The sequence below is a fragment of the Marmota marmota genome, unplaced genomic scaffold (assembly GCF_001458135.2).
Source record: "Marmota marmota marmota unplaced genomic scaffold, marMar, whole genome shotgun sequence".
NCBI lineage: Eukaryota > Metazoa > Chordata > Mammalia > Rodentia > Sciuridae > Marmota > Marmota marmota.
In genome coordinates, this window is record NW_025999853.1 from 15,401,970 (window position 1) to 15,417,465 (window position 15,496).

The 15,496-nt window shown below is 35.6% G+C and overlaps 1 protein-coding gene across 10 annotated transcripts in view; it reads right to left on the reverse strand.

The window, feature by feature from the left end:
* Positions 1-15,496, reverse strand: part of Vezt (vezatin, adherens junctions transmembrane protein) — a 78,271-nt gene that overhangs the window by 12,004 nt on the left and 50,771 nt on the right. For 9 of the 10 annotated variants that reach the window (XR_007347841.1, XR_007347839.1, XM_015482925.2 and 6 more), the window contains 4 exons: positions 14,817-15,142; positions 10,935-11,128; positions 3,485-3,585; positions 1,567-1,774 (listed from right to left, as the gene is read on the reverse strand). Coding sequence is in view for 8 of the 10 variants with exons in the window: in XM_015482925.2 (XP_015338411.1) it covers positions 1,567-1,774; positions 3,485-3,585; positions 10,935-11,128; positions 14,817-15,142 (829 nt within the window). In the remaining 2 variants the exon portion in view is untranslated. Of the gene's footprint in view, positions 1-1,434; positions 1,464-1,566; positions 1,775-3,484; positions 3,586-10,934; positions 11,129-14,816; positions 15,143-15,496 lie in introns of those variants that run through there. The other variant, XM_048803766.1, reaches the window with a different exon arrangement.

Below are 15,496 nucleotides of genomic sequence, written 5' to 3' on the forward strand. Positions count from 1 at the left end.
ATTTAGTTCCAGAGACAAAAAACAAAACAAAACAAAACAAAACACCTGAACACATAGTGCCTAAAACATAACACAGTACCTAAAACATAACGCCATTAATCTCTGATTTAGGTAGGCCCGACATATGAACCAGCATATTACAGAAACTCTCCTTCTGCTTCTGGAAAGCCCTTAATCATTTCCCTTTTCTGCTATGCTTTGATGCTCAAGTCTTTCTTTGCCTCTCACTACAATGCCTCTCTAGTGTGAGGTTCCACAGAGCTAGGAGAGGTAGGAGGGCTAGAGCAATCAGAATTTAGAGGAGAGACTGGTAGACAGGGTAGCCTTGTAGAGACAGAATTCTTGGTAAAGGATTTGACATAAATTTTCTTTAAGAATAAAAATAGTTGGTGGAATTATATCTAATTAGCTGAACATAAATTGAGGAAGATTATCTTCACTAGAAACTGTGAGAAATATATTTGGACATGATGGATTCTTAAGATGAACAGGCTGATACTTACTGTAAGAGGGAGCCACTATAGCTTTTAAAATAAAGCAATTATCAATGTGCCATTTGAGAATTATCTGGAAAGAGCTTGTAAGATAGCTTAGGAAAAAAGGTACTGAAAATTGAAGTCAACTAGCTAAGAGACTATTATAATGAACAAGCATAATCTAGTGAGGACTTCAGCTATAAAGGGGGCTGATGGTGAGGAAGAGAAAAGTTAAAAGCATGAAATGTAGACATGGACCAGGGAGAAAAGGAGGGCTCAGAAGAGGAGAAAACCCTAAGGAGCATTCCAGAAGTACAGGCAATCTATACACTACTTATAGTGAGAAAGGGAGAGGCAGGCAATTGATTTTGAGGGTCCATAAAGATACTTGAAAATGGAAGGGAAGTTCCCACTCTAGCTTGTTGGAAATCACAGGAATCAATACAACTAGCAATTAGTCAGAATGATCAAACTGCCAACGATCAAGCCTCCCCTCACTCCTTCCCCTGACTCTTCTGAAGCATGACTGAAGGAAAGAAGGGTGAGTAATGTGAAGAAGCTTAAGCTAACCTTTGGTTTTATTCCCATTCAGCCTAGTAAACAAATTAGAGTATGGAGATAGGACACATAGAAAACTTCCTCCCCTCCTGTCTGCTGAAACACTCAGGTCACTTAAGTGACTCTAACTGGCCTAGGCCTTAACATACTTTTCAATAGTAAACACAGAGTTATTAATTTTGTGTTTCAACAAGTTATCTTTAATACAGAAAACAGTTCCAAATTTTAATTCACTAAATTTGAAAACATTTTATTTAAAATACTCCAAATTGTTTAATGTAATGTCCATTTCAAAAAAAAATTTAGTAAAAAATTAAATAACTGATAGAAAAGTCTAATTTTATATTTCTAGTATGTTTACATACCTATTTTTATTGATCAAACTGATTTGCTTCTAGAAGAAAAAGTACTATGTTTATTGGTAGTTACCTAGAATTTAAGCCATAAGAATTAGTTACAGTAAGATTCATGGTGTAAGAAAAAAAGAATCCCCTTCATTGAAATAAGCTTTTACTCTGAAGTCAGTGCTTACCATGATCGCTAAAGAGAAGTTGCTTCCATTTCTGCCTTTCTGCCTCCGAAGCTTTAAATCCAAGCACAGATTTTAATTCTTGCAGTACCCTCTTGGATTCTTCCTGCTCACGCTTCTGTCTCTCTTTGTCTTCTTGAGACAAGTAATAAAAATCATCTTTTCTGAAATCACTGTCCATATCTATATCATCTACATAAGCTTCTAATTCCTGAAAATGAATAAAAGAAAAAGCATTGTACTCCAGACAGTTTTCTAGCAGCATTTATTTATTTGTAGCTACATATCTCTTGAGTTAAAAAATGAGGACTTGGGGGGATATAGTTCATTTGGTAAAGTGCTTGCCTCACATTCATAAGGCCCTGGGTTCAGTCCCCAGCACCACACACACACACACACACAAACACACACACACACACACACACACACAAAGAGGACTTGCTCTTGGCATAGGTCATTAAAGCATAGTTGAACAAAAACAGGGGGAAAAAAGAACAACATTTTAAAAAGATCTATAGATTAATTGAAGTATTCAAAAAGCTTAACAGTTGATTCTAAAAAAGGGTTTAATAACACCCATGGTTATTTTTCCACGCCTGATAACCATACTACAGATATGGTTAAAATTATGTTTTTCTTGCTATGCAGAAACCAATCAAAACTAGGACTGACAATGTGACAGTTAATGTTGTTCTTATGAGAAATATCTATGGTTCTTTCTGACTTCCCAGGAAGTCTGAATACTCTTGCTAGAATTAGGGATCACCCCATTTTATTGTTCTCCACATCTCTAAGACCAGAGGGTAGAATATTTACTCACCCAGCTTTCCTTGCAGTTAAGATTTAGGCAAATGACATGGGATCCTCTAAAGAGATATACCTGAATTAGAAGTTTGTGACAAAAGAAGCAGGCACCTGAAGGCCATTCTGGCAAGGATGCCAACAGATCATGTTCCGGGAGGGAGTGGTTCTGAGGGTAGGATTTACTATTTGGCATTGAAAGGCAATGTCAGTGCCCCTGGGCTAAGCAATGAGGTCTTCAATGGAACAGTTCTTTTTGAGTGAGTTTGGCTGTTAACCCCAGCCTGGCTCAAGCCTGTTTATCTAGTCTTCTGAAATGTTCTGTAAGCTAGATAATGGTTTTAAATAAATTATCTGTCTGTTAAACTAGCTAATTTGGTTTCCATTTATAATTAAGAATATGAAAGATAATATGACTGAAGGAAGTTTTGCTTAGACTGAACAAGAGAAATCTTTGCACTAACTAATGCAACCATTAAAAATGTGTGGTATAACATCCATGAAGTCAAGTGCACAAATCTCAAGGTACAGATTTTTACACATATATGCATATTAGCAACCACCACACAAATCAAGATAAAAATGTTTCTAGCATTCCAGAAGGCAACTTTGGTCAAACACTAATCTTTATTGTGTTTAAGCACTTTAAAAGCCTCTATGAAGTAGACATTTGGACAAGAAATCTGGTGGTTTCAAGGAATTCAAATCCAGGGGATTAAGAACTAATGCCTTTGTATAAATTCAATAATTTACATTGTGATCTTGAAATTCATTAGAAACAGAAATGCAATCAGCTATTTGACAATTATGTCACTTAAAAGAAAGGATGGTGGGATGGAGTTGTAGCTTAGTGGTGGAGCACTTGCCTCACACGTGAGAGGCCCAGGGTTCAATCCATAGTACCACATAAAAATAAATAAATAGATAATAAAGATATTGTGTCCATCTGAAACTAAAATATATTTTAAAAAAAGAAAGAAAAAGAAAGAAAGAAAGGAAGGAAGGAAGGAAGGAAGGAAGGAAGGAAGGAAGGAAGGAAGGAAGGAAGAAAGAAAGGAAGGCAGGCAAACTTTGTATGTGAAACTCTTTGGAAGTAATAAAGGGTAATTTTCCTTCTTACCTGCTCCTCGGGGATTGGATCTTTGTCTGCAATGTGTAGAGTAGGCTGCATCAAAGGTACTACAGTACAATGTGGGTTTTCACAGGCTACTTCAGGCTTTCCTTTAAAAGGTGGAGGGCAGAATAAAGATGAGAATCAGGCCATACACAAATGAATGGACATATAGCAAAAATATCCCTGATACTAAAACTCTTTTGTCAATTTCAAAGTTCATCTTGTTCTAAATTTTATCACAAAAAAATCAAAGATACTAAAGTTAACAACACCAGATTTACAATTGAGTTAAACTTTTGGAGAAGAGGACTGGTTTTCTCTCTTCTTTGCCTCACAATAGTATCTGATACACACTATAAATACTATTGAACCAAAAAAATCTGTTCAGAGAATAGGAACAGTCTTAAAGACAGATCACCACTTTTCCCCCTAATGCTAAGTATGGAACCTAGGGCCTCACACATGACAGGCAAGAAGCGCTCTACCACTGAGCCTCATTCCAGCTTCCAAGATACTACTATCAATAACAATAAAGAGGAACATTCAACAATGTGCTGATAATCCAGCTCTCTAACAAAGCAAAAATCCAATTCATAGCACTTGCTGATTTCTAATCTCCATGGTATAAATTCACTCACCATGGCCAATTTTACTCTATAAATGGTGTTCAACCAGCTCAAAGAATATTTAATACTCCATGGAGAACCTGCTCCAGCATGTAATCCATTTAATAAAAATCTACCAAGTACCAATCATAAGCTCAATAGTGAATTTACAGTCCTGGGAGAATATGAGGTATATGTATGCTCTATTGAATTTATCTGAAGGAATTTTTACTTTAGCATATCAGTAAAACATTTGGGGGAAAGGAGTGGGTATCTTTCAAGTTTCAACTTCATCTTTTTCTCCTCTTCGGTCTTATACAAACCTAATCATGTGTTTGCATTTCCTTATATTATACTTATTTTTTTCCTTTAAAAAAAAAAACATTTAGTGAACACAATATCTTTATTTTATTTTTAAGTGATGCTGAGGCTTGAATCCAGAGCCTCACACATGGTAGGTAAGTGGGCTACCTCTGTGCCACAACCCCAGCCCATATACTTATTCTTTTTCTGTGAAAAGTTTGAGGTGGAAAAATAAAATTAACCACCATCAAGCAGCCCAACTAAAACAAGAGGACTTTGAATGGATTTCTCTGATATTTAAAACCATTATCTAAAATTATACCTTAAAATTTTTCTTTGAACTCTAGATTTTTAACCACATGTTCATAGTAAAAACTTCACATAGTACAGAAGGGTATAAAAGAAAAAAAGTTCCCTGATCACTTTATCCCTCAATTCTACTTCCTGAGAGCAAGAATGATTGTAAAAGACCTTATATTAAAATGCTACGTTGTCCATTTGTTTAAATACAGTCTGTGGTGCTTTCATACTACTAAAGGAGCTGAATAGCTGCAACAGACACCAGATGGCCTACAAAACAAAATATTTGCTGCCTGGTCTTTCACAGAAAAAAAAACTGCAGACCCCTGTGCTGGAGCAGTTTCTCAAATTTTAATGTGCAAACACATGATCAGATCTTGTTAAAATGCATATTGATTTAAAAAAATCAGGGATTACACTATAACAATCTGAAGGCCCTAGAGGTTATGAATTTAAGAATTTTAGATAATGTGATATTTTTAATAATGGGAAACTATTGTTTTCTGGAGGTTCTTTTCTATTGTAATTCTCTTTTAATGCTAGGGACTGAACCCAGGTCTTTGTACATAGTAAGGAAGTACTCTACCACTGAGCCACACCCCAATACTCTATGGCAATTCTTAAGTAATGCCAATGTAAAAATATGAAACCACATTGAGTATTAGAAGAAATCAGGAGGGAATCTGTAAAATAAATCCAAAATAAAGAATCTTTTAAAATATGATATAAAAACCCATAAGAAACAAAAAAAGTAAGAATATCTTTATGGGCTGGGGATGTGGCTCAAGCGGTGGCGCACTCGCCTGGCATGCATGCGGCCCGGGTTTGATCCTCAGCACCATATACAAATAAAGATGTTGTGTCCGCCGAAAACTAAAAAATAAATATTAAAAAATTCTCTCTTAAAAAAAAAAAAAAGAGGGGCTGGGGATGTGGCTCAAGCGGTAGCGTGCCCGCCTGGCATGCGTGCGGCCCGGGTTCGATCCTCAGCACCACATACAAACAAAGATGTTGTGTCCGCCGAGAACTAAAAAATAAATATTAAAAAAATTCTCTCTCTCTCTCTCTCTTAAAAAAAAAAAGAATATATAAGGAAAAACCTATCATAAACAAAGACCAAAAGTTACATGATAAACCAGGAAAACTGTTGCATTTTATTTCACAGAGGATCATTTCACTAACACATAAAAGAGCTTCCACAAATCAATAAGAAAGTGGGCAATCAAAATAATGGACAAAGTGTATGGATAGACAGCTGTCAAGATGGGAATTACAAATGGCTCCTAAACACAGGAAAAGGCTGAAAACACCATAAGCATTCATTAAGAGATTTAATGAATAGTACAATATGCTGTCAATTTGAAAGAATAAGATATATTTAATAATTTTAATATATAATAATATAATAATTTAATATACAATAATATATTAATGATAATAATTTAATACATAATATTATATAATATATAATGATGTAATAATATTTAACAAGATATTTATAATGAATTTTAAAATAGTAATATTTGTTTATATTAACATATGTATAAAATCTTTAGAAGGATACAGGAGAAACTGGAAGAAGCAGTTACCTATAGGGAAGGCAATCCAGTGATTGGGGCGACTTCATAGAAACTTCATTATCACCTTTCTACTCTTTTGTGCTTTTAAAATTTTAAGGACATAAGCACCCTATTTTTTTCATGAAATAAATATTCAAAGAAAATTTTAAGAATGCTATGGTCAACTAAAGTATCAACTGGTGGGAATCAGTGCGATACAGGTACCAACGAGGAACTAACTTGTAGCTGGCAAGAGGTAGCCTGTATGAATTGTCTGGACGCTGGGGATAAAGAGCCAGCAAGGGATGGCAAGATGCTGGGACCTGAGTTGGAAAGACTCTTGGCTGGCATGGGCTGGTATAGTCAAAGCAAGATAGTCCAGAATGGGAAGAACTCTGAGAAGGTTGAGTTAGTGGCCATGTAGTTTATGAAACAGCCCACAGCGTCAAGTGATTAGTTTTATACAAAGGGACTGAGTTAAGTAAATATTTTGAAGAAGATGGTAGCCAAGTTTTTCACAATCAGGGAAGGCAGGTACAAATATGGGAAGGCAGAGGACAGAATAAATCATGTACTGTTGAAATTGAATTAGAGGTATTAGAATGACTCATGGTTTATAACAAACATGGACAAATAGATATAGAAATAGAAATAGATGTGTCTATGTGTCCATATATACATATACAAATTTTGTAGCTCTATCCATACACTGAAAGGGTATAAAAGCAGTAACATTCCAGGGGCAAGATGTATACCTAGCCCCCAGATTTTGGTTTCTAAATGCCATTCTCTGTTAAAAAGGACTAGGGTTTCTTAGAGACATGGCTGATGTCAAGGGTAGTGCAAGGAAAGTACAAGAAAGTAATGGAAGTGCTCAAAGAATGACACTGATACAAATCAGCTCAAACAGGCTGCCGCTGGCCAAATCTTGGGCAAATTGAGCAACAAAGTCATAATAGTACTGAGTTATGAGTCACTGGATAAAATTAGAATCCGTAAGTGTTTAGTGATATAAATAAGTAAATGTGTGGGGAAAGGGGATATTTTATCTTACAGTAGCGTGCCAACTAATAAATGTAAAAGGAAAAATAGAACTAGAAAATTACCAATTGGCAACCATCACAGAAACATTGAATGCAAGCAATGACTAAAGCAAATGGATCCAAATAATATAAGCTAAATTATTTTATTCTCTTTAAAAAATTCACTTTTTGGCATATAATTCTGAGTTTAGTAAATTACATAGTCATAGAACTACCACAACCAAAATACAGAATTGTTCTATCACCCAAATAAAAACCTATGCGGGCTCTTTATAACTTATTCCTCCCTCCATCTCTAATTCCCAGCAACCACTGATCTGGCTTCTGATCCTCTGCAATTTTAATAATACCATATAAATGAAATAATATAGCATAATGTGATTACAGTCTGGCTTCTTTCACTTGGCATAATGCTTAGAGATTCATTCACACTATTACACGCTTCACTCCTTTAATCCCTGAGTAGCTTTCTATTGGATGGATGAATGTAACAATTTATTCAGCAGCTGAAGGATAAATGCCCTACAGTTTTTACTAATTACGAACAAAGCCACTGTAAATATGTATGTAGTTTTGTGAAAACTAAGTTTTTGTTTTATTCATTTATTTAGCAGTGCTAGGGCTGGAACCCAGGACCTTGTATGCACTAGGCAAGCACTCTACCGCTGAGTTACACTCCCAGCCTATGAACAAAAAGCTTATTATTTTTTGTTCTTTCGAAATGGGGTCTTATTGTATTACCCAACCTGCTCTTCAACTTCTTATCTCAAGTGATCCTCCTGCCTCAGCCTCCCAAGTGGCAGAGATTACAAATACACACCACTGCACCTGGCTGAACATGAAGGTTTGATAGCCTTAGCTAAATACGTAGGAATAATATTTCTGAGTCATATGGGGTATATGTATTAATAGTGAGTAAAATTTTGATGAGAAAGGCTATATTTATACAACCTCTAAGTATTTCTTTCTTCTTCTTTTTTTTTTAAAGAAATTAACCTTTATTTTTTGCCGTTGTTTTAATATGTGCCAAGGATCAAACCCAGTGCCTCACCGATGCTAAGCAAGCGCTCCACCACTGAGCTACAACCCCAGCCCCTCTAAGTATTTCTTCACAAAATATTTATCATGAAAGATTTTAAGAATAGGCTAAAGAGTAACAGAGAACACAACAACTAAATGTGCACATGATCTAGATTTAGACATATTAAAAAATACTACTGGGATAACTGGTGAGATTTGAATAGATTCTGAGGATTAGATGGCAATATAACATCAGTGTTAATTCCCTGGTCTTGACGGCATACTGAAGTTACGTATGAGAATGTCCATGTTTTTCAAAATTACAAAATCATTATCCAAAGTACATGCATGAAGACACGAATTGGTGTGGATATACTTTGTATATAACCAGTGATAGGAAACATTTGTGCTCTATATGTGTAATATGAATTGTAATGCATTCTGTTGTCATATATAAATAAAAAAATTAATTAAAAAATCTATTCTTTTTTTATTATTTTGTTTATTTATTTTTATGTGGTACTGAGGATCGAACCAAGGTCTCAAATGTTCGAGGCGAGTGCTCTACCGCTGAGCCACAACCCTAGCCCCCACCCCCTCCTTTTTTTTTACAGAAGTATTTAGGGTGATGGGACTTCATGTCTGCAACTTACTCTTCTATTGTTCAGAGTAACACCACTGTCAAAAGAATTATCCAAACATACAGACTCATACAAAGAAAAAACAAATGTGGTAGAATGGCAACAACCAGGGAATCTGGATGAAAGGTATTTTGAACTACTCTTACAATTTTTCTCAAAATTTGAAGTGACTTTTAAATAAAACACAAAAAAATGTGACTGACTAAAGCACTTGTTTCTTAAAACATTCATTTTATTTAAATTTGTATAGCCATGGCCACTAGGAGGGTTAAATGGGATAATACTTTTATTTTTTGGTGCTGGGAATTGAACCCAGGGCCACCTGCATGCTAAGCACATGCTCTACCATTGAGCTACCCTACCCTCTTAGTCAAGGATGCTCTTTTAATACCACAAATATTTCTGAATATTTCTCCTTATAGAATATGTACTCAAAAGTTCTAGAATAGAAAAATTAATGTATTTGATCACTTGCAGATATTAAAATTCTTTAGTAGATTTGTCCTTTGGAGAAAAAAATTATGAACTACAATTATTATTACATTTAGATATAAAGTAATATATAAAAAAGGGCTGGGGCTGGGGCTGAGTGGCAAAGCACTTGCCTCACACATATGAGGCATTGGGTTTGATCCTCAGTACATAAAAATAAATAAACCAAATAAAGGTATTGTGTCCATGTATAAATAAAAAATATTTTAAAAAATAAAAATAAATAAACAATAAAATAAAAGGCATTCTATCTGTCTACAAAAAAGCAGTTTGGTGGAAAAATCTCAAGACTGCTTCTCTTACCTCCCAGTACGGGGGATTAAACCCAGGGCCTCACACATGCTAGGCAAGTGCTCTAACACTGAGTTGCATTCACAGGCCTTTTTATTTTGAGACACTTCTCTGCTAAGTTTCATAAGCTTGCCTTGAACTTGCAATTCTCCTGCCTCAGATGACCCTGCCCCGTGAACCCCGTAGCTGGGAATACAGGCATGAGCCATAGCACTCAACTTCAAGACTGCCTTTTTATGCCAGGCATGGTGGAGCACATCTGTGATCACAGTGACTTGAGAGGCTAGGGCAAATTAGAGAAATATCAAAAGTTGGAGGCCAGTCTTATCAACTCAGCAAGGCCCTAAGCAACTTAGGAAGACACTGTCTTAAAGTGAAAAATAAAAAGGGACAGGGATGTGGCTCATTGGTAAAGTGCCCCTGGATTCAGTCTCTAATATCAAAAAAAAAAAAAAAAAAAAGGATTGTGTTTTTACCTAGCATCACAAAGTGATCTGATATATTACCATTAAATAATGGTGTTTAATACATGTGGACCCATAAAAATGAATAAGCAGCACTATTATATATAATTTATATATTATTTCTGAATAACTGATGTAAGTATCTTAAGATAACTTAAGTATGAGGACCCTAACTATCAAACTCATTATTTTATCCTAAAGGTAACTTTTATTACCCTAACTGTAAGTGTCTCTAGAAGTTCTGATAATAGAAAATACTAACAAAATTTATCTCTTCATTTCATATTTTATAAAAGGAGACACGATTCACTGAATGTTCTAAATTCAGAATAAGAAGCTGGGCATGGAGACACACACCTGCAATCTTAGCAGCTCAGGAAGTTGAGGCAGGAGGATCATAAGTACAAAACCAGCCTCAGCAACCTAGGTAGTCACTAAGCAACTTAGCATGACTCTATCTCTAAATAAAATATAAAAAGGGCTGGAGATGTGGCTCAGTGGTTAAGTGCCCCTGGGTTCAATTCCCAGTACCACATACACATACACAAAAAAGAGCTAAGCCTTTGAATTCAGTGTCAAGTTGTACATATAAATTCAATATATATATATTTTTTTAGTAAACTAAGAAATTTTGCGGTCAGTTTCATCATGCAGACAAGAAATCCATCTAATAAAATTCCACCAGAGAGAAATGTGCATGTTCAATAAACACAGACCAGGAAAATCTCTCACAGGTACCTTTTTTATCTGTATTTCTCCGTAGCAGTTTGTCCACCTGAGAAATGGCTTCTTCCCAGCAATTGTTGCTTGCTTGAACATGGGGCTCAATCAACTTTAACTTCTGTTCTAGGATTTGATAAGCCTCTGACACTAGTTCTTGTGTTTCTTTAGTACAAACAAGCTTTTCAAGTTCATCTTCAAGAATTATAACCCTGGGCAATAGAGAAAAATAGGAACAGACTTCTAAAATATGAAATGAAAAATTTATAACTAATAAGGTTTACTTAAAAAATCAAGCTGGGATTCCACCTCTTGGGTCCCCTTCTTCCTCCGGGAGAAGTCTTTTCTGCTGTCCTTTAATAAACTTCTAATTTCTACTCTGAAAAAAAAAAAAAAATCAAGCTTATTGGGCTGGGGATGTGGCTCAAGTAGTAGCGCGCTCGCCTGGCACGCACGGGACGCTGGGTTCGATCCTCAGCACCACATAAAAAAAATAAAATAAAGATGTTGTGTCCACCGAAAACTAAAAAATAAATATTAAAAAAATTCTCTCTCTCTCTTAAAAAAAATCAAGCTTATAAGATTAAAAAAAGGATTGAAGATGAATGGTGGTGATGGTTACATAGCAATGCGTATGTATTTGATGCCACTGAACTGTACATTTAAAATGGGTAAATGAGGCTGGGGTTAGAGCTCAGTGATAGAGCACCTGGCCAACCCGCATGAGGCTCTGGATTTGATTCCCCAGCACACCCTCCCGCAAAAAAGGCTTTTTTTTTTTTTTTAAATCATGTATTGATTAAAAAAATATTTCTTGGGACTGAGGCTGTGGCTCAGTGGCAGAGCACTTGCCTAGCAGTGTGAGGCACCAGGTTTAATCCTCAGCATCACATATAAATAAATAAAAAATAAAGGTACATCAACAACTAAAAAGTGTTTAAAAAAATTTCTTACATGCATACTAGTCATTTTATGAGCTATAAAGATAAATTAAACCCATCTCCTACTTATTAAAAATTAATAACTGAAACAGGAAAATTATCACATATATAAAAGTACAATATATATATAAAAAGTTAAAACACTTTATTTTCACTTTACACATAAGGAATTAGGTTCAGAGAGTTAAATAAACTTGCCCAGAGTCACAAAGCTGGTACCGCTAGTTTGAATCTAGGCCCCAAAAGATAACACAACAGAGACACAGATAGTCATATGCAAATTCAGATGAGAGGAAAATTATGACCAGCTATGGGCACAAATGGGGAACAGCTAAGGAAGAGATACTTTGAGGAAACATTGAAGGATGTATAATTTTGTGCTTTTACAAAAAGTAAATGGAACATGGGAAAGGGCATTTACACACTTTTGGCAGGACTGAAGGAAAGGAATGAGAAATAAAGATAGAAACTTGGACTGTGGCCAGATTATGGCCACCCTTTCCATAGAATGTTTTGTATAGACTTTAAGCTGCTGTACTTGGAAACCAGTGAAGATTTTCAGTTAAGTGAGAAAGCAAATACATGCCTCAGCAAACTTAACCTGGCAGTGCACACTGTGGAGGTCAATGCCCTGGTGCAGGAAAGAAGCAATATGGTCTGACAGGGAGGCATGGAGAATGGGAAGATCCGAGGGGACAAGGGAGAGAGAGGAGTGAAACACAAAAAGAGGGTTTCAAAATATGAAACATAAAACAATTTTTTAAGATAATACTTTTAAAAGTGGTGTATAGCAGCACTACAGAACAAATCATATAATAATTTGTGAATGATACACTTTCTAGTTCAAATAGTTAGAAAGGTTAGATATAGTAGCATATACAGAAATTATATTTTAAATCAGGACACATACCTCCTGTATATCCTACAATTCCTACCCAGGGTACCAAGCCTCTTTTCTGTATTCATATCACCCATGGTAGCATTCTTCCTTTCCTAAGCCATCTTCCATCCCTTTAATGCATTTCAATATACCCAGTGTATTTCTGATTCTATTCCCCAAAATTAATTCTTCGGACACTCTGGCTTTGCTAATATAACCTTTTCATGGAAATCTTATTTTTCTCTGTTATTGATCCAATCTCTACCCACTCAAGTGGAGAGAGCCTTATCTCCCATGTTCCCTGCTAAGAATTGGGTTAGCAGTTACCTGCTTTCTTAGAATAGAAGATATAGACCACTAGAACACCCTACCTCATGGCTTTTTCATTTTCCTTAGGAGCTTTATATCTGACTATCCCAGCTCTCCAACTGATGGGTAAAACTTATCTTCTCAAAATGTCTTTCTGACCTTAAATTTCTATCCTCTATATACATCTTATTTTTCCTCATTCCACTTAAACTAGGGTTTTCATTTTATTGATATGTCAAGTCCTCTTGACCCATTTTCTTATCTTATAAAATTAACTGCTGTCCTTCTACTATTTCTTGCTTGGTAATCTGGGTCAAAGACATCAACTATAATCTATGAGTTCAATAAATTCCTATGACCTTCCTGAACACCAACACAACAAGAACTCAATCATCCATTTGATCCAGTCCTACAGTATGGACATTTAACTGTTAGAGAAAAGTTGCGCTGGGAATGATTATATTCAGATTACATTCTGGTTTCTGTAGTATGGCGGTTATCACTTTCGCCTCATAGATATTATATGCTTTGACTCAGATTTTAAATGTGAAAATTTCCATGCAGAAATAGATGAAATACAAAGGAAGCCTGGGACTTGTGAAAAAGCAGAATACCCTCACTTATTGGGATACTAAGATATCAGCTATGGCCCCCTTCTCCCTCCTGGGAGAAGTCTACATTACCCCTTTTTAAATAAACCCTGCTTTATATGCGAAAGAAAGAAAGAAATAGAGAAAATAGGGTTTTATTTATTTATTTATTTTGCAGGACTGAGGGTTGAACCCAGCCTCAACCACTCTAGGCAAGTGCTCTACCACTGATCAATATCCTCAGACCTTTATTTATTTTATTTTGAGGCAGGGTCTCACTAAGTTTTCAGGTAGGCCTTGAACTTGGGATCTGCCTGCCCTGAGATTCCAGAGTTGCTGGAATTACAGAAATGTGTCATGACACCTGGCTGAAAATAGTATTTTTTTAAAATATATTATTTATTTTTTTAGTTGTAGTTGGATACCATATCTGTATTTTACTTACTTATTTATTTTATACCTTTATTTCATTTATTTATTTTTATGTGGTGCTGAGGATCAAATCCAGGGTCTTGCACGTGGGAGGCCAGCGCTCTACTGCTGAGCCACAATCCCAGCCCTGAAAATAGTATTTTTAATTGATAAAGGTATACCAAAGTAGGACAAAAAAAGTTTAAAATTATGGTAGAACACCCAATATTATGCAAAACAGAAGATCAACAAAACTGTGGGCCCTACCTCTTCCTGTTCAACTGAAGTCAAAAAGTTAGTTCTGTGCCACAGAAAACTTAACAAATCTGCTATAATTTCTTTAGAAAAATAGCAACATATAACTCTCCAACTGTGTAATAATGGCTCTTGTACTATTGCAATACTGGCAGGTATTCTCTCAGACTGCAGATTCCGGTTTTAAAACCCTACCTTAAGGGAGTTAAAAGCAGCTCATTTTTTCATAATCTTCTCCATTTCAGCTTTCAAAGACAATGAACACTGGCTTTGTCCTATCTTTCTATGTTTTCTGTTAAAATCAGGAAAAGTAAAAACTATAAGTGACTCTCCAAAGTTAGTAATTACAAATCTTTGTTTCTCTGCTACATTTATAGCTATAAACCATCCTTCATGCTGCATGTCTCAATTTTGTTTCTTCTTTTTAACTAGGACACAAGCCAACAACTACAATGGCACAAGAATGAAGCTTGCTAATCACAGGGACATTTCCTTAAATGGCCTCTAAACTTACTCATTCAGTAATGCTTTCAGATGGAGTTGCAAGCTGCGCACTGCTGTGTGAACATTATTTAGTTCTTTTGACTTCTGCTGAGTTTTACGCTGGGGTACTGACTGGTGCTGGGTTTCAAAGTACCGGTAGAACTCATAGCTGCGTTTAAGCTCTTCTAAACAGGCAGAATGAGCATGAGGTAGACCTTGAATCACATCAGACAGAATACGATGAGGCAAGAGTGCTGGAGAAAGTAAGGGCCCTGGAGGTGAATTGGCTGAAGAAAGCAACAGGGCTAACCGTCTGAAGAACTCTGAACTCTGTGCCACCCAGAGTTGAAACAACACCTAAAGGAAAAAAAAAAGAAAAAAAAGAACTGACCAATAAAAAACACTGGTAAACATTTAAAACAAACTACAAATCTTCTTATCTGCTTATCTTAACTTTTGGTTTAAAATTTTTACTTTATCCGAAATAATGAATATAGTAAGTTGAAACCAACTCTTTTTTTTTAATGTGCAATTATCTTTATTTCAATTCCTAAGTATATTAGTTTGACCTCAGACATGTTAGGCATGTCACAAACAGTAGATAACTGAAACCAACATGAATTTTGCTCAAGACATCTAGTTATGTTCTTCTGCAATCCACTTATTAAATAAAAAACATGACTGGTTTTGTTTGGAACTTGGAAAAAGCCA